The following is a 22,193-nucleotide window of genomic DNA, read 5'->3' on the forward strand; positions in this document are numbered from 1 at the left end:
ATTAGAATTTAGCTTAGTCTGAGAACTTCAGGTCAGATCAGCTGGCTCTGAGTTGTGAGGCTTGAACCTGTGGACATTGGCAGAAGCTGTGCAGTATGGAAGGCAGACAGAGGAACGGATAGGCTTGGGATCTAGTCTTAGTCCACCACTGAGCAGCATTGTGAGTTACAAGGCCACCTAGCCTCTTTAAAGCCTCTGTTTCCTCATCTGTTCAATAGATTTGATTTTTTATTTATTTATTTATTTTTGGTGGTGGTACTGCTGGGGTTTGAACTCAGGGCCTCATGCTTGTTATGCAGGCACTCTACCACTTGAGCCATTCTACCAGCCCCCTCATCTGCTCAATAGAGAGAGTAGTACTGGACTTGTCTGTCCTATGTGGATTGTCATGAGGGTGAGGGATTGATACCACCTTCAAGTGTTGTCTAAGCTGTAAAATGCTGCCCAAATGCTAAAGGTTTTTTGGTTTTGTTTTTGTTTTTTTGTGGTGGCCCTGGAGTTTGAACTCAGGGCCTCATACTTGTTAGGCAGACATTCTACCACTTGAGCCACTCCACCAGCCCTTTTCTGTGATGGGTTTTTTGAAGAAAGGGTCTCACAAACTATTTGTCCGGGCTGGCTTAGAACCATGATCCTCCTGATCTCTGCCTTCTGAGCAGCTAGGATTATAGGCGTGAGGCACCAGTGCCCAGCTTAAAGGTCATTCTTATGTTTGTCTTACTAGCCCTAAGGTTCCTGCTTATGGAGACATGCTCATATCTTTGAAAGCAAGGGCACTACTAGACACTGCAGCATATTGGTTGGCAACTGGGAGAGTCCAGTAGAGGCTGAGCCTGGGGGAAAGGACTCATTGCTCTCCTGGCCTTTCACCTGCACAGAAAGCAGTAAATAAAGCTCTTATTCTCTGGAGGCCACTTACCTTGTCTCTTACACCTTTCTTCAGAATCTCCTACAGTAGACTTAGCATAGGAGTACAGGAGCCACAGCTGGTTCCTATCTGTGTCCCTAGTGCCTTACCCAAGGGTAGAGCAGCATGACTACTGCTCATAATATTGTTTTCACTTTTTTTTTGTTCTTCTTTTATAGTAATATTCTTAAAAGCCTTTTATCAGATTTTATTCTTATAATATTTAAATATTCAGTGTTCCTTAAATTATTGCTCATCATACTTCGATTACAGGTAGAACTTAGTAAATGCCAGAGCTAAGATTCAGACCATGTGCCATCTTCACCTTAAATAACTCTCATCATGGGAGGCAGTGGGTTTTGTGGTTTGAATGGTAAGTGGTCAGAGCCACGTGAAAGACATCAGGGTCCCCTCTCCCCCTCCACTGAGTTCTTGGCCCTGGTGAGTCCACAGAGGCTTCAGGGTATACATAAGGGCACAGACCTGCAACAAGCTCCCAGACTGACCCTGGCCATGGCACCTCGGCATAGGCTTTGCAACATCAGAGGCAGAGGTGGGAGTAGAAGGTGTAGAGTGGTGCCTGTCACTCCTCCTGTGGCGGGGAGCCAGAACTCCTGCAGAGACCACGAATGGCTGGCTGGGAAGGGAGGCAGGTGCCTGAACCAGTCTTCCCCTCTGCTGGAGACAGGCTGGGAGATGTCTTTGTTGGGAAGGGTACGGTTCATTGGCTAAGGACCAGCTGTAAACATGGGGCCTCAGAAGACCACCTTGGTGGCCAGCTGGTAAGACAGGCTTGGATGAATCCTTCTGGCTTCCATGGGTTTGCTTACTCTTCCTCAGTGACAACGGGGTGAGTGTGTACATTTGATGGGGCACCATTCCTCTCCCCTACCTCCTTTCCTCCTTTATCCACTTTTTTGTGGCTTGCAAAGAATATGAAATCTAATGAACAGGAGCTTCAGCGGTTTAGGCATTAGAACCAGAGCACCTAACACTGGGTGATGTGAGGAAAGAGCTTAATGCTAAGAGCACAAAATGGGCTCTTCTAACTGAGTGGGTCCCAGCTCTACCACTGAGAGAGTGTCATCCTTCTGAACTTCAGTGGGAGTATAAACTTACACCTCACAAATTATTATGAAATAAAAAAAGGAAATGAAAATGCTTTACAGATTTCAGTGTACTACTCATTTCCAAAGAGTGTTCTGTAAAACCTCAGTATTGCAGGATTTTAGCAAGGGTTTGGTGAAACAAGGCTATCAAACAAGAAACTGCTGAGTGATGCCAAACGAAACCAGTGACCTCAAACCTACATTTTTATGCTTCCTGTGCCTCTCTGGGAGGAAAAGTGTATGCAGTACCTCTAAATGAATCACTTTTCACAGAGCAGATATGCTTGGGAAGCCCAAGACTAGGCAAAAAGGATAATAGCCAACATTAATTGAGAAGTACTGTATGCCAGACACTATACCAAAACCTTTTACTCGTAGTATCTTTTAATCCTTACAACATGATGTTGTTATTATCTCTGTTTATAGATAAAAGAGTTTGTTGCAGAAAGGTTAGGTAAAATGTGCAAGATTATAGTCAGTACATTCAGAACTGGGATCCTAACACAAGTAGGGTGACTGCCAAACTCAGTTATTTAACAGCCACATTCTACTGCTCCCTCTTGATACTTGTTGGCTATTGTTATTATTCTAAAAGTAATAATAAGACTAAGACCTTGTTTATGTATGTTACGCAGATTGAATATCCCTTATCTGAAATGTTTGGAACCAGATGAGTTTCAGATTTTGGAGGAGTGTTTTTGGTTTTCTTGTTTGTTTTTGATTTTGGATTCTTTGCATGGATTTTACTGTTGAGCATCCTTAATCCAAAAACCTGAAATTCAAATGCAGAATCCAAAAGCAGAATCTTTTTGAGTGTCATGTTGGCACTCAGAAAGTTCTGGATTTCAGTGTTTTGTTGGATTAGATCACTCAGTCTGTATGTATTTGTCATTCACAAGTATATGTCAAAGACAAATTTAAGGCCAGGCGCTGTGCTGCTCTCTGGGGTTACTAGTGTGAAGAGTCTTCTCTGGGCTTTTGATGTAGTGGGAAAGCGGAGTCACATAAGCAGGTGGCTGCAAAAGAATGTAATACATACATCCTGTAATTGGGAGAGGCCAAAGTGCTGGAGGAGCTCTTGGGAACAGAATCTACCTCAAACCCAGTGGAGGAGTAGCTTCTAATTAAAGGCCTCAAAATGAGTTAGAGTTAGCCAACTGAAGGCATGGAGGTCTGGAAGATGCCCTAGGTAGTGGCCTAGTATTTCCAAAAGCTCAGAGGCAAGAGAGGAAGCATTAGAAAGGGGATGGTGAGAGTGGAGAGCTTGAGGGTGAGCAGGAGACCTTTTCATGGACATTCTTTATTAGCTGGGCTATGACACTAGTACTCTGTTGACATTTGTGTTCCTTGAGGTCTGCTTTTATGGTAAGCACCCTGTAAATAGCTGTACCATTGCACTTGTGAAAATGTATTATAATGAGTCTGCTCAGTGGTGTGGTTCTTGTATTAGGTAGTTAATATCTTAAAGTCAGGATCTGTGTCTTACTCATTATTATATCTCCAGAAGCTAACAGCATGCATTGGTACTCATTAAACATTGTTTGTTGAATGAATGATGGGTTTTCTTGGTGAAATAGATTACACCTTTCTTGCTTTCTTGAGCCAACTATCACTTTTCTTCAGGTTCATCATTATATCCAGCAGTTAATGTCGTATGTGACAGTTCAGTGATGCCCTGAGGGCCTTTTGAGGTGCTGTGCTCTGAATTCCTTTTTCAGCTTTTCATTGTCCTGTTCTTTTTCCTCCCTGCCTGGCCAGTGCCTGATTGTAATCAATCTACTGGATTCTAAAATATCCTCCCCAGCCTTCTTACTTCCTTCTAATCTGCAGCGGGCTAGGAACAGGATCCCCTAAGCATGGTTTGCTAAGACTATTGGTGACTAAGGGTTCATAACCTCTGATTGATGTCCTACAGTAGGGCTCTTACGGGAAAAGTATAACATAGGACTTATATGTTAGCTGCTCAGAGGCTTTCTTACTTTCTGTCCTTCCTGCCACAGAAAAGGTCAGGGGTTGGGGTAAGGGGTCAACAGTCTGAGAGCCCCTGCCTGGAGTAGAATAGCTGGCTGACTATTCACTCTACAGACCACAAAGAGTGCTGGTCTCCAGCTACAGACTCCACCAGCTTCATTCTGGTCAAACATTTGACCCAAGCTAATTTATCCAAGCTGACTACAGACCTCAGGCAGTCTTCTGGTAAGGGCAAATTCTGACCTTCACCTGAGCAAGAAAAGAAGAAGGAGTGGGAGCTAAGGCTGGAATGACTACTTTTTTGTTGTTGTTTTTTTAAATACAGGGTCTTACTTTGTTTTCCAGTCTGGGCTCAAGTGATCCTCCCACCTCAACCTCCCAAGTAGCTGGGACTAAGAACGCATCACCATGCCCAGCTTCTCATTCAACCACTTATTAGCTGTGTGAACTCTGAGCTTCAGTTTCCCCATTTACAGTAATAATACCTACTGTGCTGGAGAGCTGTGAGAATTCATAAGACTAGTTGCATGACATAACCATTCCTGGCTTTTGGAACTTTAGATAGGAGGATTGAAGGAGGAGGAAATGATTGGGACTTCATTCTGAGAGCACTTAGAAAGAATGGCTTTAGGAATTGCCTGGTGCTTTTGACAACTTAAGCCTCTTGCCTGTACACACCCTGAGAGGAGCCTGCCTTTGCAGGCCTGTGCCATGGGCTAGAGGAAAAGGGGTATGGGGTAGGCAGGACACAGATTCCACCCCCAACAAACTCAGCTCAGGAAAGAGCATAGGACAGTTACCCAGATAATTTCCACATGAGGCAGAAAGAACCCCATCACCTGAGCAGGATAGAAGCTGCTCTGTGGGGCCATGTCTCCTAAGGGAAGGTTCTGGAGGTAAGATAACCTTCTGATCTATTACCTAGTCCAGGACAAGTACCAGTACTGTCCGAGCAACTAGGGATGTGTGTGGTCACCCAACCCAGAGTGTCCTATAAAAGTGATGAGCTAGTTTTAGGCTATTTTAGGTCGCATCTTCACCTTCTTTCTTCACCTGGATAGCTGCTCCTCATCCTTTCAGACACCCATCTTCTGGGATCCTGTCTTCATGCCCAACTGAGTTCAGCTTTCCTCTGGCTTTTTATACCACCTCTTTGAACCTCTAACATACTATTTATCTCAAACAGTACTCCAACCATCTGCTTATTGTCTGCCTCCCTCGTCAGATTAGGTCAGGGACTATAGCTGGTTTATTTCATGTCCCCAAGATGAATCCTAACACATATTAGATGTCAGTAAACATTTCTGAAACTAACCTGCCTCTGTTTTACCTCCTCTTGCCCAGCACAGATGGGCAGACACATAATATAGGTGCTACTTAATGTTTAGTAAGTAGGTGAATGAATTAAATGTTAAGAGAGCATTATGGGTGCATCCCCATAATCTCGTACTCTAGAGGCTGAGGCAGGAGAATCAAGAGTTCGAGTCCAGCCTGTGCTACATAACGAGACCCTGCCTCATAAAAAACAAAGTCAAGAGAAAGCAGTTGAGATCTGTGGCTCATGAATTTTTTTTACCCCCCGGAGAGGGGTGCACCATTCCTGGAGGTACTGCAATACCAGGTAGATGCGTGGAGTGGACAGAGCAATCTCCTATTCCATCTCCCTGTCCCCAAAATGCATTTAATATATTGTCCTCGGATAGAGGACATATCAGATATTAAACTGAAAGAACAGATACTACAACTGATCTTAGCCAAAAGGCCGAGAAGCAATGGCTCATGAATTTTCTAATAATGGAAGGGTTTATTTTGCTGTCCCCACAGTCCTGGTTACCCGGGAGGATGACTTCAACAATCGGCTGAACAACCGTGCCAGCTTCAAGGGTTGCACAGCCTTGCACTACGCTGTCCTGGCTGATGACTACCGCACCGTCAAGGAGCTGCTTGATGGAGGTGAGAGCTGGGTAGAGGAAGGGCGAGCTAGGATTGGCAGAGGAGGGAGTGCCTAGGAGGCTCTGCACTTTGGAAATGCCATGCTTCCTCAGCACCTGTTACTCTTCTTGAGCTAGAAATACCTCAGGAGTGGCTGCACTTCCTATGAGTGACAATGTGCATATGTGATTTGTCCTCCTGTGACTGCTGTATGGTCTTTGCCCACTTGTGTGTAATACTGCATGCCATCCTGCCTGTCTACACAAGGTTTGAGAATTATCTTGATTATTACCTTCCCCAAAAGTGTTCTCCCTTCCCCCTGTCACCTCCAGAGCAGGGCCAGTGGAACAAGGGAGAGCCTTGTCCAATCCCTGACAACCCAAAACACAAAGTTGTCCCCATCATTGCATTTGTCACAAGCTGAGATTGTTTTTGTTTGCTCAGTGGCCTTCTCTCTAACTTGACTGAGAGTTCATTGAAGGCAAGACCCATGTCTGACTTGTTTCAAGTGTCCCCAGGAGCTAGCATAGTACTTGGCAATAGTAAGTACTGCATAAATTCTTGCTGAATGATGGATACCCTTCATATTCAGAAGCATCAGTTTCATTGGAGGGACAATATGTATCTTCCCCAGACTTGGGCTAGGCTGATTCTCTCCAAGTCTGGTACAGAGTTACCTGCCAGACACCTTCTAAGCAACCACTTCCCCTCCTATTTCCCCCATCCAAGTCCAGCCTCTGGGAGAGGGAGGCAAGCATCTCGCTAGCATGTGTGGGTCCAGGCAGGCCCCTGACTGAGTACATGGCACAGGACATCTGTCCATGCCCTCTGGCTTCTTCTTGAGGGCTATGGACCCATTCTTGAGGTTAGACCTCGGGGTCCTCCTTGTCAGGTACCATTCTCCATGGAACCCGAGAGCTGGAAGTTTCCTCCAAGGTCCTCTGGACCACTCTGATGATTGCCCTCCCAGCAAAAACTCTCCAATAGCCAGCTGGCATTCTACTGGGTTCCATTAGAGACCAGAGGACCCTGCTTCTTCCCCATATAGTCCATTCCATTTTACTTCAGCTCTGGCTGGTAGAAACATCTTTTTAATAAGCTGTGATCTTCTCTGTAACTTCTGCCAACTGTTATCTGCTACCCAATCACTTTCAAAAACCAGCCTTCACAGAAAGTTCTTTCCATCCCAGAACCCTTGCCTGCCAGAGTATCCCTAGATCCTCAGGCTGGAGGGACTTCCCTCCAGCCCCAAATCCTGCCACCTCTTGTCAGCCACAGCCACACTGGCTACAAACCCAGGACTGGCCCACAGGCCAGCCTCCAAAAGACCTGCCCCAAAATGTTGGTTTGGGCACATAACTGTAAAAGCAGGGCTACTCCCTGGATATGGTGACTGATACTTGCAGAGTGAACACTCACTGCTCTCAGAGGCGGAGATTTAGAAAATGTCCCCAAGCAGGATACTTCTTACTTTGTCCTTTGGAAAGCTCTCTGACGAAACATTTGTGGCTAAGAATTGGAACATGCACCATGGGGTTTCTCTGTGCTTTGCTTTAAAATCAATACTCCCAGTCATTGTCTCATGGTTTATATCCCCACTCCTCTCAGCCCCCAAATGGATAGTGTTCACTCTATAAGGAGCCCCTCACACTCGCCTTCCAGATCGAACACCTTTGAAATAAAGAAGCAAGGACCTTTTATGAAGCCCCCTCCACCCCCACCCCCACCCCCAGGCCAAGGCTGGCCCTTTGAGCCATTCCAGGGGCATGGTTCCTGCCTGGTGACTTGGAACGAATGCCCTGAGCCCCCACCTTTGCATTTCTCCCACCTGCCTTTTTAGCCAGCATCCATTTATACCCCCTGCCCTAGCCTCCCAGCCTCAAGGGCCAAAACCATCAGCCCACTTGTTTCTCCCACCCAGACTTGAACAAGTTGCCATCACTCAGAGCCTGCAGGCCTGCCCACTTCCGACCTTCCTCCCCTCTTTGACCTCCCTTGGTTTGCCTGTGTGTGTGACCAGCCATCCGAGAGGCAGGATCCTGCTTTCCTATCCTAGGGGCTGTTGCCTGTAACATTTCTAAAATCGTCGACCTCAGCTGACTATCTCCAAAGAGTCTATCTTCCTACCTATCAACTTTTTTAGCCTGCACTACTCTGGCCACCAGCAATTTGGAGGGAGGGTCTCTCTGTAAGATCCAAGGCAGGCCTAGGCACAGAGGCCAGCCTGTATTCACAAGGTCCACACGGAACCCTTCTTAAAATTGTTTATCAGGAAGGGTATTGGGAGTTTTTCTGGACAGACTCCTCTAGAATGGTTTCTTTTTTATTTTGTTATTGTAAAAGGGACCTGCATTATGCATATTTCATAGATGCATATAGTATGTATGTCTGTGTGTGTGTGTATGTGTGTGTGTGTCTGTGTCTGTGTGTGTGTGTTTTTGGTGGTATTCAGGCCTTGTGCTTGTTAGGCAGGCATTGTACCCCTTGAGCTATTCCACCAGTCCTTTTTGCATTGGGTAATTTCAAGATAGGGTCTCAGGAACTATTTGCCCAGACTGGCTTCAAACTGTAGTTGTCCTGATCTCTGCTTCCCAAGTAGCTAGGATGACAGATCTGAGCCACCAGCACCCGGCTATATACAATATGCTTTGAACAAGTTCTTGAAAGGGCTTTTGAATTAACTAGTGTTGATCTTCTGCCACCACCCTCTGGAAAAGTAAGTATATAGGCCTCTGTGCTTTTCCCCCATGAAGATTCTGCTCTGCCCTGTTGATTACTTAGGAGCAGGAAGGCTCTGCTTCAACACTTGACTTCAAGTACAAGAAAATGTAGAGGGAAGAGAGAGGAGACAGGATGACCGGAAAGAGGAGTAGTTGGGGAAGGTGGTCAGAGTCCTGGGAGCTGACTCATCCTAGTATTTCCAGGGTTGTCGAGGTGTATCAGCAACCGTTTCCTTACAGGGATGTGCTCTCACTGGCAGATCTGTCTTTATCATGTCGGCCTTTCTTGACCTAGGGGCCTTCAGAGAATTGATCCCTAATGCTCTAAGACATCCATTGTACACAAGGACTTAATTTCTCTCCCAGACATCTAAAATGATACTAGGTATATACCACTCTTGGGAGAATTGAGAAAATCATTATTTATAATTTTTTATTGAGACACCAGGTTCACTGTGGCCCAGCCCAACCTTGAGCTCTTGATCTTCCTGCCTTAGCCTCCCAAATGCACCACCACATCTGGCTCATAATTTTCTAAATGTAGGTCGAAGTAGAAACCCCAGTTGACAAAGCCTACAAGGAGCGAGCATAAGCTTTGGCATCAGCTGAGTACCACCTCTGCCACTTAACAGCTGCTTGACCCCAAGCAAGGGACTGCCCACTTGAGGTTCTTTTTCTTCATCTGGAAATGGGGGTGATGCCACCTACTTTCTCCAATTTTGTAAGTATTGGGGCATGTGTAGGTTCTCCAGAGTTGGCACTTCATATGTAGTATCTGTTACTAACTTCAGAACACTCAGTGCTTATTTGTTTAAAAAAGAATCCAGACCCTCCTAACATTGACTGACTTTAACAGTTGCTCTAGTCTGACCCTCTCCTAATCCTCCTGCCCATCTGTAGTGTCTATCTAGCCCTTGGTACTTCAGCTGTTGCAGTTCTTTCTGCTGCTCATGTCCCTTTAAGACTTTGTTTCTTAGGCTGGTGGAATTTTTCGATTTTTGGCAGCACTGGGATTTGAACTCAGGGCCTCAGAGCTTGCTAGGCAGGCACTCTACCACTTAAGCCACACTACCAGTCCTTAGTGGAATTCTTTCTACCTTCCACTCCCCAGCTTTCAGGCCGTCTTCCTTCTGCCACCTTCCTTGTCCTCTGGGACTTGGGACAATCCCATTCTTCTAGACTGAGGTAGGTTGAAGGTCAAGATTGTGTCCTTTTTTTGTCCTGATCCTTTACTCCACACCCTGTGCATTACTTACTACGCTTTTGTATGTACTAATAAATCACCAAAGCCACTGTAGGTTTTTTCTTGGGAGATGTGGTATCTTTGCTCCCTGGCCCTCCCACTCCTAATGTCCTAATGCAGCTGGCCTGAGCAGCCTCCCACATGAGCCACTTCTTTCTAGCTGTCTCTGTTTCCCTTAGCCCCAGTGCCACTTTCTTCCCAGCCACCAGTGCTTCTCACCTCAGAACCACTTGGGCTTCCTGAAACCCAACACCACCTTCCCCAGGGCTTCCCTCAGCCTCTTTCCTACCTTCTTTCATGGCTCTTCTTTCACCCCCGACTAAGTGCACTGCTCAGTTGTCACTCAGTTGTCAGAGTTAACCAGCCAGCATCAACCAAGTCCTTAAATTCCCCACCAGTTTGCCTGAGGCAAAGCGCCTTTCCACTGCTGACATCCTCCCTTTAGCAGCCTGTTAGCTTGTCATCAGTACCTAAGACTTAGAGTTCCGTTTCTTGTTCCACTTCACTGTCTGTCCATCTGTCTATACTGCCAGATGTTAAGCAGTCGGCTTTCTTTGCCTCAAGCTGTCTGCTCTGTTGAAACTTCTTACACTGATTCTTGCCAGCAATGCAGAGAAAGCAAATGAGCACGCAGCCAAGGATCAGAAGTTCTGGCTCTGCCATCAACAAATCCTTCTACTTTAGGTAAATCCTTTTTCCACCTCTATAAGATAGTGAAGTTAGGGTAGCTGATCTTACAGTGTCTTCCAGCATCCAGTGTTCCTTGTAACCCCTGGGCAAGTCTTTTCCTTCATTTATCAAACACTTGCTGTATTGGTCAGACTTTTTGTCACTGTCACAAAATACTTGAAATAAACAGTTTGAAAGGAAGAAGGATTTATTTTACTCATATTTCAGAGGTTTTAGTCTGTCGTGGCCGGGAGTGAATGGCAGAGCAGAGTAGTTCACATCATGGTTGCCAGGAAGCAGAGAGAATGCTTGCAGTAGCTGCCTTTCTTCTTCCTCGGCTTTTAGTCTATCTGGGCATCCAGCTTATTGGGTGGTGCTGCCCACATTCAGGGCAGGTCTTCCTCCCTTAGGTAATCCTCTCTGGAAACGCCCACACAGACACACCTGGAGGTATGCTTTACCAATCTCCTAGTGTTTCTCAACCCAATCAAGTTGATAATCAAAATCAACCATCATACTTGTTGAGCATCTCTCCAGTCACAGGCCCCATCCTAGGCACCAGGGAAGTAAACATGATCCAGACATGGTCTTTACCCTTAAGGAACTCATACTTGGGTGAGAAAAATTAGATATTTTGGCAAGGAATTGCTGTCTGGTGTGGTAATGGAGATCTATAGAAGGTACTGTGGGATCACAAAGAAAGGACCTTTTAAATTTCTAGAGAGGACAAGAAAGCCTGGTGTCGGAGATGGTATTCATGCTGAATCTTTTAAAGGATAATTGCAAGTTTCCCAGGTGAATGAAGGAGAAAGGCAGAAGGGAGAGCATGTTCAGAGACATGGAATACGCAGTACAGTGCAGGTAGTTCAAAAGAGTTGGGTTTCCAGGGTATGGATGAAAGGGTTAGGAGGCAAGAATAGAGAACAAAGAGCTGGCAAGGAAGTTCTGTTATACAAACTGTGCTGAGAAAATTAGACTTTATCCTCCAATGGGAAACCATTACTATTTAGAGGAGGAACAGAACAGGCTTCACAATTCATGTGAAAGTTTCTAAAATGTTTGTCAGTAGCTGAATTGGATAAATTACGGAATTTTCACAAATGGAATAATACACAGTGATAGGAATGAATGGACCTTTTTTTTTTTTTTTTGGTGGTACTGGGGTTGGAACTCAGGGCTTCATGCTTGCTAGGCAGGTGCTCAGGTGCTCTACCATTTGAGCCACTCCAGCAGCCCTTTTTTTTTGTTGGGTATTTTTTGAGATAGGGTCTCTCAGACTATTTGCCTGGACTGGCTTCCAGCCATAATCCTCCTGATCTCTGCCTCCTGAGTATCTAGGATTGCAGGCGTGAGCCACCAGCATCCAGTGAATTATGGACTTTTGCAATATACAACAACATAGGTGCATCTCACAAGCCAGTTATCACAAGCATGTTTAACTGTATGTCTACATTTTTTTGAGTGTTTGGTTCTGCGGTTTGAACTCAGTGCCTCACACTTACTAGGCAGGCACTCTACCACTTGAGCCATTCTACCAGCCAAATGCCTTCATTTAAAGTTCAAAATAGACACAACTAGTTAGTGGTGTAATAAGTCAGAAAAGCGGTAGACCTCAAGAGCGGATGGGTAGTAACTGGGAGAGGGTAGAGGTGGCCTCTGGAGTACTGTATTATCTAGTTATGTGGTATACCCTCCTTGTAAAAATTCATTGAGCTGTACCCTTACGAACTTTTCTACATATGTCATGCTTCTTACTTCTTGCCATCCCCTCCCTCTTCTTCCGTCCCTCTCGCCTTACTTAAAAGTCCATGGTACAGGGTTATAAGTCCTCTCCCTTTTTGCTTTCTCCCTTTATACTCACCTGACTCATGCTAACACTTAAATCCACCTTTCTCTTTAATTCATGTCTCTATCTGAAGACCTGAACATTGCTGAAGGAGAACCACACAGCCATGCTAAACAGACTCACTTTATATTTGTGACCACAAATCTCAAACCCTCAACACTGAACCACCCCACTATACTTCATGAGCAAAATAAATTTCTATTCTGGACCATGATGACTTTTTGTACCTTCTTCTCTGTCCTCAAATCCCCCAGCCCCCAAGCTAATGTTCTCATCTCATATTTCATAAGGAAAATAGATCATGATCAGAAGGGAACTGCCTCATTTTCCTACCATCACTTCCTCCAGCCTACCTGCATCTGTGCCCTCTATGCCGCCTTTCTCCCTCTCATGGTAGAGTACTGGACTCTGGCTCATCTTTCCTCTCACTTTCTCAGGGCCTTTGCTCTTCCTGGTAAGTCTGCTTCTCCTCCTGCAGCATTTCTTTCTTTCCTCGCTATGAGCTTGTTCCCATTAGTATAAAACTATGCCTTCATCTCATCATCATGAAACAAAGCCAACCCAAAATTTCCCATGGCCCCATATGTGCCTCCAGCTCTCACCTCATTCCTTAATGGCTAAAATCTCTCACTGCAATTCCCAGCTCTTGTTCTTCCCTAAATCTCAGTGTTAACATGGACTAAATGGTGCCATCATCCACCTAGTTTATCAGACCCAAAATCTAAGAGTCATCTTTGAGTTCTCTTTTTCTCCTTGTACTCTGTATTAAGTTCTTCTGCAAGTCCTGTCATTTGTACCTTTAAAGTACATCTTTACCCTGGTTTTACAAATTCCATTGCTCTAACTGCTATTCAGGCCACCATCATCTCTCCTCGACTATCACAGCTCCCTAGTTGTTCTCAGTTTCCACTCTGGTCCCTCTCAATCCATCCTCCAAATAATAGCCACAGTGATCTTTCTAACCCATAAATCACATCATTTTCCTACCTAAGACCTTCCTTTGACCTTCCTTTGAAACCACAATGAAATCCAAACTCCTTACTAGAGCCTAGAAGGCCGTGCATCATCAGACCTCTGCAAGCTCATCTCCATCCACTGTTCCCCCTCGTCACTCCTCTTCAGTAACACTGGCCCTCCACTGCCCATCAGACACATTGAGCTCCTCCTCTCCCATCTCTAGGTTTTTTGCACCCACCTCTCCCAGGGATTTGGAACTCTCTCTCTTTTGGGATAGACAGCCCATTATTCAGGCCTCAAGTATCTCTTCCTCAGAGAGACTGCCCTGACCCCTCTAGTAAAAGTAGCTCCCCTGCTACTTTCTGCCATATTACCCTATTTTAACTTCTTCATGGTACTTGCCATCTGTAAAATGATGTTTGTTTATATCTTTGTCATCTAATTCTAGCAAGGTCTTGTGGGCATAGACCTGTCTTATCTCTGTCTTACTGCTGTATTCCCATCTCCTAGAAAAACAATTTCCAGCCAGCATATGGTAGGTGATTAATAAATATCTGTTGCCTAGCTCGTTGGGAGGCAGGATCCGGAGGATTCAAGATCAGTCCAGGCAAAAAATTAACAAGACCCCATCTCCACTAATAAGCAGAGCGTGGTGGGTCACATCTGTAATTCCAGCTACATAGGAGGCATAGGAAGAAGGATTGAGGTCTGAGGCTGGCAAGAACAAAAACACAATACTCCATCCAAAAAATAACTAAAGCAAAAACAAAAGGGCTGAGGGTGTGGTTTATGTGGTAGAGTTCATGCCTAGTAAGCACAAGATTCTGAGTTCAAACCCCAGTACCACCATGAATAAATAAATAAATAAATCCATTGACCAATCAAGGAACCTTGGTATACTTCTGTCGAGATGGGTAGCAGGCAGTTGGACAAATAGATCTAAGGTTCAGGAGGGAAAATACTCTGAAGTTGAACATGAAGGTTTGAGGTGTCAGTCTCTTGGGACAGTTGAGTCTGACTGAGTCTGTGCTTTGTCCATGGAAAGTTGTGCAGCTAAGGGCACCACTGATGTGAGTATAAGCAGAGGAACGATGCATGGGATTCCAGAAAACAGAAGAGAAGCAGAAGGGAGTGGGAGATGAGTTGCTTTAAAGTGTGCTTCTCACACTGTCTGTGAAAGACTTGTCTCTTTTTGCTGGTGGTGGTGGTAGTAGGTTTTTTATTTGTTTGTTTATGGGTTTTTTGAGGGGTGGGACTAGGTTTTTTTGCTTGTTTCTTGGTGGTGGTACTAGGGTTGGAACTTGGGGCTTTGGGCTTGCCAATCAGGCACTCTTACCACTTGACCTGTACCTCCAGTCCACTTTGTTCTAATTATTTTGGAGATGGGGATCTCATGAACTACTTGTCCATATTGACTTCAAACTTTGATCCTCCTGATCTCAGCCTTCCAAGTAACTAAGATTATAGATGTGAGCCACCAGTGCCTGGCTGGTAGTGTTTGAATTTACAGTGTGCCATGGACCAATACTTTTTAAAAATACAATAAAAATAAATTATTAGAAAAGTATAATTTTCAAAAGGCATGCAAAATACATGTCCAAATTTGTCATTGGGTTCCACAGACATAAAATTACTCCGGCAAGTAAAGTTACAAAAGTGTGCAGACACTCTCAGTTTCTGTATTTATCTCATCAAGGACAGGTAGCAGAGTTCACAAACCCCACGTTAAGCATCACTGCTCTGCTGGTTCTTCAGACAGAAAGTGAGACAAATGAGCAGAACATAGTCTCTGCCCTCGAGCAGCTGAACATGCAATGGAGTCGATAGCCCAGGACACCTGTGGTCACACTGCATGGCCAAGAGGTCAGAGGCTGTAGGCATCAGGGACTGTGATGTGCCCCAGCTGTGCCACCATCTCACCCCTGTAGATCACAGGCCCTCTCTGGCATCACTTTCTCATCTGTAAAATGAAGAGATCATGTCAATGATTGAATGCTAAAGGTTTCTTCTTATTGCTTGGACCCAGATGCTAAAAACTCTCCAAGCTAGCAGTATAGTTGTATGGGGGAGGTCTGAAGTGGGGTTGCTAATAGGCATAAGGTTTCTTTTGGAACAAAAGTAGATTATTGATGGTTGCACGGTTTTGTATGTATACTAAAATAAATAAATAAAGCATTAAGTTGTGCACTTTAAGTAGATGAACTTAATGGTAGGTAACTTGTATCTCAGTAAAGCTGTTGAAGAAGAAGAAAATTCTCCATGCCACCCAAACCAGGAAAACAATGGCTTAGAAGAGTCACTGGTTTTGTGAGAGCAGGCCAGAAAGCCAGGGGGACCTGATCAGCCCCACAGCTAGTGTGGTGTTTAAGATGACCCCCTTTGTTGCATATGTGTCTATTTAAAGGATGCCATTAAAAACTTACGTATAAATTCCGTTTTGCCCTTACTGATCTTGTAACTGATTTCCTGTTATTATTTTAACACCTGCATTCCCCATCCTTACAAAGCTTGGCAGAATAAAAATGTTGGGCAAGTAATGACTAAATTGTTCACTAATGATACAAGTACTGTTAAGGAAGAGCAAGGGTACTGCAAGAGGATGGCAGGGACCTAATCTTGTCTAAAGTCGTCTCTGAGCACATGGCACTTATGTTGAGATCTGAAGCATAGATGTCAGCCTGTCATTTAGTTTGAGACAGTCCTCTAGAGGGATATTCAAAGGGTTCCAGGGAGTATTTCGGGGAATTGAGTTGTTCTGGGTATTGTAATTGGAGTCCATGTGGTAGATCAGGCCTAAGGTGGGCCCTCAGTGGTTCTGAGTCCTGCCCTCAACCCCAGGGAAAGTTACTTCTTTATCCCATTCCTGTGGGCGGAGGAGTCACTGCATGGTTGACCTAGAGATGAGAGCCTGGTCACCAGGTCCCATGCTCTCCAGAGCCACCTGCCATCCAGGCACACACATTTCATCAAGGCTTTAATCGGCTCCAAACAGTCTTTAGATGAGCCTGGCTGGCATCCGGCATGAGCTCATCACCGCCAACAGCAGCAGCTGGAAGCCAAGGCTCCCCTGGGTGAGTGAGAGGTCAGCCTCAGCTGGGCCAAGTCTGCTCTGTGTCCTACATCCTCCTCCACCTGCTGTGCTCCTGGAAGCATTCTGAGTAGGACTTACATCTCCCAAGGAAGGGTCAACTGCCCCTTGCCAGCCTACTGGTACCCCTCCAAGACATGTGCTTTTGGGCAGAATGGACAGGAAAAGGGTAATGTGCTTGGAGAAAGGAGAATAGCACATTGAAGATTAGTGCCAGCAAAAGGGCCCATCTCAGCCTCAGACTGAGAGGTGGGCAAGACCCAAGCTTCCCTTCCCAAAAGGAGTTTGCTTCTAGCATTCATGTGCTCACTTCCTTTATACAGAAGCCTAAAGGTGTCCTGGAAAGGACCCAGCAGGGATGTTCTGTGTGTTAGAACCACAGACCCTCCTAAATGGCCTGTTGGAAACAAAACCTTTTAAATTTAGCACAAGCATGGAACTTGCCTCTTAAGAAACCCTTCAGAAACCCCTTTGAAATAATGAAACCCTGTGTGGTAAGTGGTGCTAATTGGGCATTCGGGAACCTGGCACATCATTCTGGCACTAACCCTAGCTTACAATACAAACCCTTTCCTCTCGCTGAGCCTCAGTTTCCCAATCTATAAAATGAGGTAGTTAGCCTGTGACCTCAAAATTCCCTTCCATTTTAATGTTTTGTGATTCTGAATGAATAGTTGCCCTCTGATTTACCTAACTGCAAATCTAAATACTCACCTTTCTTTTAGCAACTTTTAATTGTTTTTCTGCCACCAACTACCATCTTCCCTACTCTTAAAGCATCCTGTATAATTTCTTTATCATCCTTAGCACAAGCACAATTCTATATGTATTTGATTGATGTTTTTTCTCTCCTTCACTCTGCAGTGATTTCTCAGAAGGTAGAGTTTGGATCTGTAATGCTTATGTTCCCAGCACCTCCCATTGTCCTTAGTACATGATCTGTGCTCAGTAACTATTTGTTGAGTAAGTTAATTATAAATGGACATTAAGCCTTGTAGGGAACATGAGAAAAAGATACAACACCCTTCCTTTAGACTGTATCCTACTGAGTGATAGTGTGGTGAAAACACATAAACAAAGCGTACTGAGAACAGCATAGGACAGTAGTAGATGATAGCACTCTAAATTAAACATAACAGCCAGAATGAGCAAGTATAATGGGTAACCAGGAGGGGAAAAGACCAGAGTTGGCCTGTGGAAGGCTTTGTGGAATAGGTGGGCATGGTAAGGGCCCGGACAGACAGAATACAAGCAGGCAGAGGAAGAGAGCAAAGGTTTTCAGTGAGGCAGCAACAGAAGGAGACTTGAACTTGTATATTCTTTAGAGATTTAAGGAGACTGGTCACCTCCTGGATTATGGGTAAAGAGGCTTAGGTGTGGAAGTGATGAGGCAGAGGACATAATTTTATAGTCAAAATCATTTTGAAGTGATTGTCTGTTGTTTGTATGTTCGGTGACCATTGTGATTTTTGCTTTAAAAACGCACAAGATAAAAATTTCAAGCAGTAAAACACTACCAACAACAGGTGTTGGCAAGGATGTGGGGAAAAAGGAACCCTTGTACACTGCTGATGGGAGTGCAAGCTGATGCAACCACTCGGCAAAACAATATGGAAGCTTCTTAAAAATCTAAACATAGATCTGCCATATGATCCAGCAATCCCACTCCTGGGGATATACCCAAAGGAATGTGACACAGGTTACTCCAAAGGCACCTGCACACCCTGTTTATTGCAGCACTGTTCACAATAGCCAAATTATGGAAACAACCAAGATGCCCCACTTCTGACGAATGGATCAAGAAAATCTGGTATTCATTCTTGGGGATATACCCAAAAGACTGTGACACAGGTTACTCCAGAGGCACCTGCACACCCATGTTTATTGCAACACTATTCACAATAGCCAAGTTATGGAAACAGCCAAGATGCCCCACAACTGACGAATGGATTAAGAAAATGTGGTATCTATACACAATGGAATTTTATGCAGCCATGAAGAAGAACGAAATGTTATCATTCGCTGGTAAATGGATGGAATTGGAGAACATCATTCTGAGTGAGGTTAGCCTGGCCCAAAAGACCAAAAATCGTATGTTCTCCCTCATATGCGGATATTAGCTCAAGGGCAAACACAACAAGGGGATTGGACTTTGAGCACATGATAAAAGCAAGAGCACACAAGGGAGGGGTGAGGATAGGTAAGACACCTAAAAAATTAGCTAGCATTTGTTGCTCTTAACGCAGAGAAACTAAAGCAGATACCTTAAAAGCAACTGAGGCCAATAGGAAAAGGGGGGGACCAGGAACTATAGAAAAAGGTTAGATCAAAAAGAAGTAACCTAGAAGGTAACACACACGCACAGGAAATTAATGTGAGTCAACTCCCTGTTTGGCTATCCTTATCTCAACCAGCAAAAACACTTGTTCCTTCCTATTATTGCTTATATTCTGTCTTCAACAAAATTAGATATAAGGGCAAAATAGTTTCTGCTGGGTATTGAGGGGGTTGGGGGGAGAGGGAGGGAGTGGAGTGGGTGGTAAGGGAGAGGGTGGGGGCAGGGGGGAGAAATGACCCAAGCCTTGTATGCACATATGAATAATAAAACAATTAAATAAATAAGTAAATAAATAAAAGAAAATCTGGTATTTATACACAATGGAATTCTACTCAGCCATGAAGAAGAATGAAATCTTATCATTTGCAAGTAAATGGATAGAACTGGAGAACAGTCCTGAGCGAGGTTGGCCAGGCTCAGAAGACCGAAAATCATATGTTCTCCCTCATATGCGGACTTCAGATCTAGGGCAAATACAGCAATTGTTGGACTTGGATCACTTGACAAGGGGAGAGCACATACAGGAGGTATGGGGATAGATAGGAAACCCAAAACATGAAAGCATTTGATGTCCCCTCTGCAGAGGAACTAATATAGAAACCTTAAAGCGACAGAGGTCAACACGAGAAGGGAATCAGGAACCAGTGTAAAGATCAGTTAGAGATGAATCAACCTGGGTTGTAACACATTTGTACATGGACGCAATGGTAGGAATCTCTCTGTATAGCTACCCTTAACCCAACTAGCAAAAACGCTTTGTCTTTCTTACTATGCTTATGTCTTCTTGTCAACATAGTTAGAGATAAGGGCAGAACAGGTTCTGCCTGGAAATGAGGGGGGTTGGGGGGATGGGAGGGCAGGGGTTGGGGGGGGGGGGGGCGGGTGTAGAAATGACCCTGAATACTTAAAAAATTTTTTCAAGCAGTGCCAAAGAATATAGTTAGAAAGGAAGTTTCCCTTCCACATCTCTGGTCCTCCTCCTCAGAGGCAACCACAGTAACTTTTCTTGTGTGACAACACAAATTTATTGTCATGCAGGTCTAAAGTGGGTCTCACTGGAGTAAAGTCGGAGTTTCTTCAGAACTGCCTTCATTTTTGGAGACTCTAGGAGAGATCTGTTCCCTTACCTTGTTCAGCTTCTACAAGTTGCTCATAGTCCATGTCTTATAGCCAGCAATAGCCAGGCAAGCCTTTCTTACATCTCACACTTGGACACTGACTCTTTGGCCTTCCTTTGTCCTTCACAAGGATGCTTGTGGTTATATTGAAGCAACCTGGATAACCCAAGATACTCTTCCCATCTCAGAGTCAGCTAATCAGCAACCTAAATTCTATCTGCAGCCTGATTCCCCCTCATCTCCTCCCAGCATAACATATTCACAGCTTCCCACGATTAGCGTGGGAACACTGTCAGTGGGTCATATTCTGCCTCCTGCATTCTCAGAGATACAGTGTGTATATATATATATATATATACATACATACATATATATACTTTTTTTTTACCTCCTATTTCTGGATAGTTAATACTTGCACATAGCACAAGATTCAAGAGTTTTCATTGAAGTTTTATTCCCACCCCTGTTCTAACCAAAGTATTATCCACTTTTTTTGTTGTTGCAGTTTTTTTCCTTTATAATTAATAAGCAGTCTGTTGGAGAGATACTTTTAATATCATGCAAATATCCTAATCATCAAAATTTCCCCCCTTGAGGTTTTTTCCTAAACCAGTCTTCCTATGATGGGTGCAGAATGTTTTCCATATTTTCTAACTCCAGCACTCACTCCACATTGACCAGTCAACACTTAGCATTCTGTGGTAAGCAAGAACTCCTTCTCCCCAATATATCTATCTCTCTTGTCAGAATGTGTTCTGTAATTCATTACTGTCTTTAATTATGTCAGTGCTAAAACTGTCTTAGATTTGACCAGCATGACATATCTTTCTTTTGTTTGTTTTTCTTTCTTCTGTCTTTCCCTTCCTTCTTTCCTTCCTTCCTTCATTCATTCCTTCCCTTAGCATTTTCTTATTTTCCAGAATAATATGATAATTCAAACTCATCTTGTATCCACCATGTTTCTGCCCTGAACTCCTAGGAGCCCTAGGATGTTATTAGTTTGCAGTTGTATTAGAGATTGAAATCTAGTCCAAAGTGTGCTTATTGCACCTGTTGACAGAGCCAAGAAATATTTACAGGTGTATACATGTATGAACAGTCTGCACACATATACATATATACACATACATAAATAGATATGCACATACATGTTTTAGAAATTCTGAGAATACCAGTAGCTCCCATTCTAGTCTGTCCCTAAAGGATTCTTTCTTTTCTTCACACATTTCATATGTGTGTGTCCCTTTTTCAACTTTGAGAATGAGGGCTATAAATAGTATTGATAGATTTACTTATTTGCTCAATCTTGTAATGCATCTAAAAAAGCTTCAGGCTGTTTCACCCACACTGCCATAGAAACAAAAGTACTAAAAAGAGCTCAGGTCAGGGTTTGTTTACAGCTTTCAGCCCTACTCCATCTGAGGCTGAGGGTATATACTTAAGTACTAGATTCATATGTTATTTGGGTTCATTTACCCCCTTTCAGTGTGTTTTATTTTTTTCATTTGAAATACTGCTTGGTTAACATTTTCAAGTTATACTGAAAATGAAAATGCCATCTATCTTTATTGATGTAATTTGTTGTTTGAATATATAGAATATTAACTTGTTTCTAAAAGTCAAAACTATACCAAAAGCTATCCTCGAAGAAGTGAAACTCCCTCCTTGCATCCCTTTCTACCTTTTTCTATCCCCTTCGTGAGCTGGACCATTTGTTAATCTTCTGTTTAATAAACCAGTTGTTTTCTTGTTTATCCTTCTGTGTTTCTTCATATAATATTTGTATATTTTCTTATTTTGCCTTTCTTCCTATATATAAGGTACCATATTCTATATGCTCTTTTGCAGTTTGCTTTTCTTACTTAGTGTTTCCTGGAAATAATTTCATATCTGTTCACAAAGATCTGCCTTCTCCATTCCTGGCCTATGCTTGGACATTGAGATTTTCAAAATTCTGCAATTATAAATTGTCCTGCCAAGCATAACCTCCTTGCATGTATATTTTAGTATAATTTGAGGTGTGCCTATAATGAAGTCCAAGAAGTGACATTGCTGGTAAGAGGGTAAATGCATATGTCCTTTGGTCAGATATTGCAAGTTTCTCCATAGAAAATGTATCATTTTACATTCCCATAGCACTGTATGAGAGTGCCTGTTTCCTTACAGCCTGTCAGAGTATACTGTCAAAATTTTGGATTTTTACCAATTCGATAGATGAGAAATAGTATCTCATTTGTAGTTTTAGTCCGGTTCTCTCATTATGAGTGAATTTGAACATCATTCAGATGGTTTTTT

At 43.8% G+C, this 22,193-nt stretch overlaps 1 protein-coding gene and 1 non-coding gene across 3 annotated transcripts in view; one reads left to right on the forward strand and one right to left on the reverse strand.

Annotated features, from left to right (window-relative positions):
• Positions 1 to 22,193, forward strand: part of Clpb (ClpB family mitochondrial disaggregase) — a 138,873-nt gene that overhangs the window by 61,254 nt on the left and 55,426 nt on the right. For both annotated transcript variants that reach the window (XM_074083827.1, XM_020174021.2), the window contains exon 5: positions 5,812 to 5,940. In XM_074083827.1, coding sequence (XP_073939928.1) covers positions 5,812 to 5,940 — 129 coding nt within the window. The remainder of the gene's footprint in view (positions 1 to 5,811; positions 5,941 to 22,193) is intronic.
• LOC141415792 (U2 spliceosomal RNA) lies at positions 5,572 to 5,761 on the reverse strand. Its single transcript, XR_012440755.1, has one exon. It is a non-coding gene; the product is annotated as a U2 spliceosomal RNA (small nuclear RNA).

This window comes from Castor canadensis, chromosome 1 (assembly GCF_047511655.1).
Source record: "Castor canadensis chromosome 1, mCasCan1.hap1v2, whole genome shotgun sequence".
Lineage (NCBI taxonomy): Eukaryota > Metazoa > Chordata > Mammalia > Rodentia > Castoridae > Castor > Castor canadensis.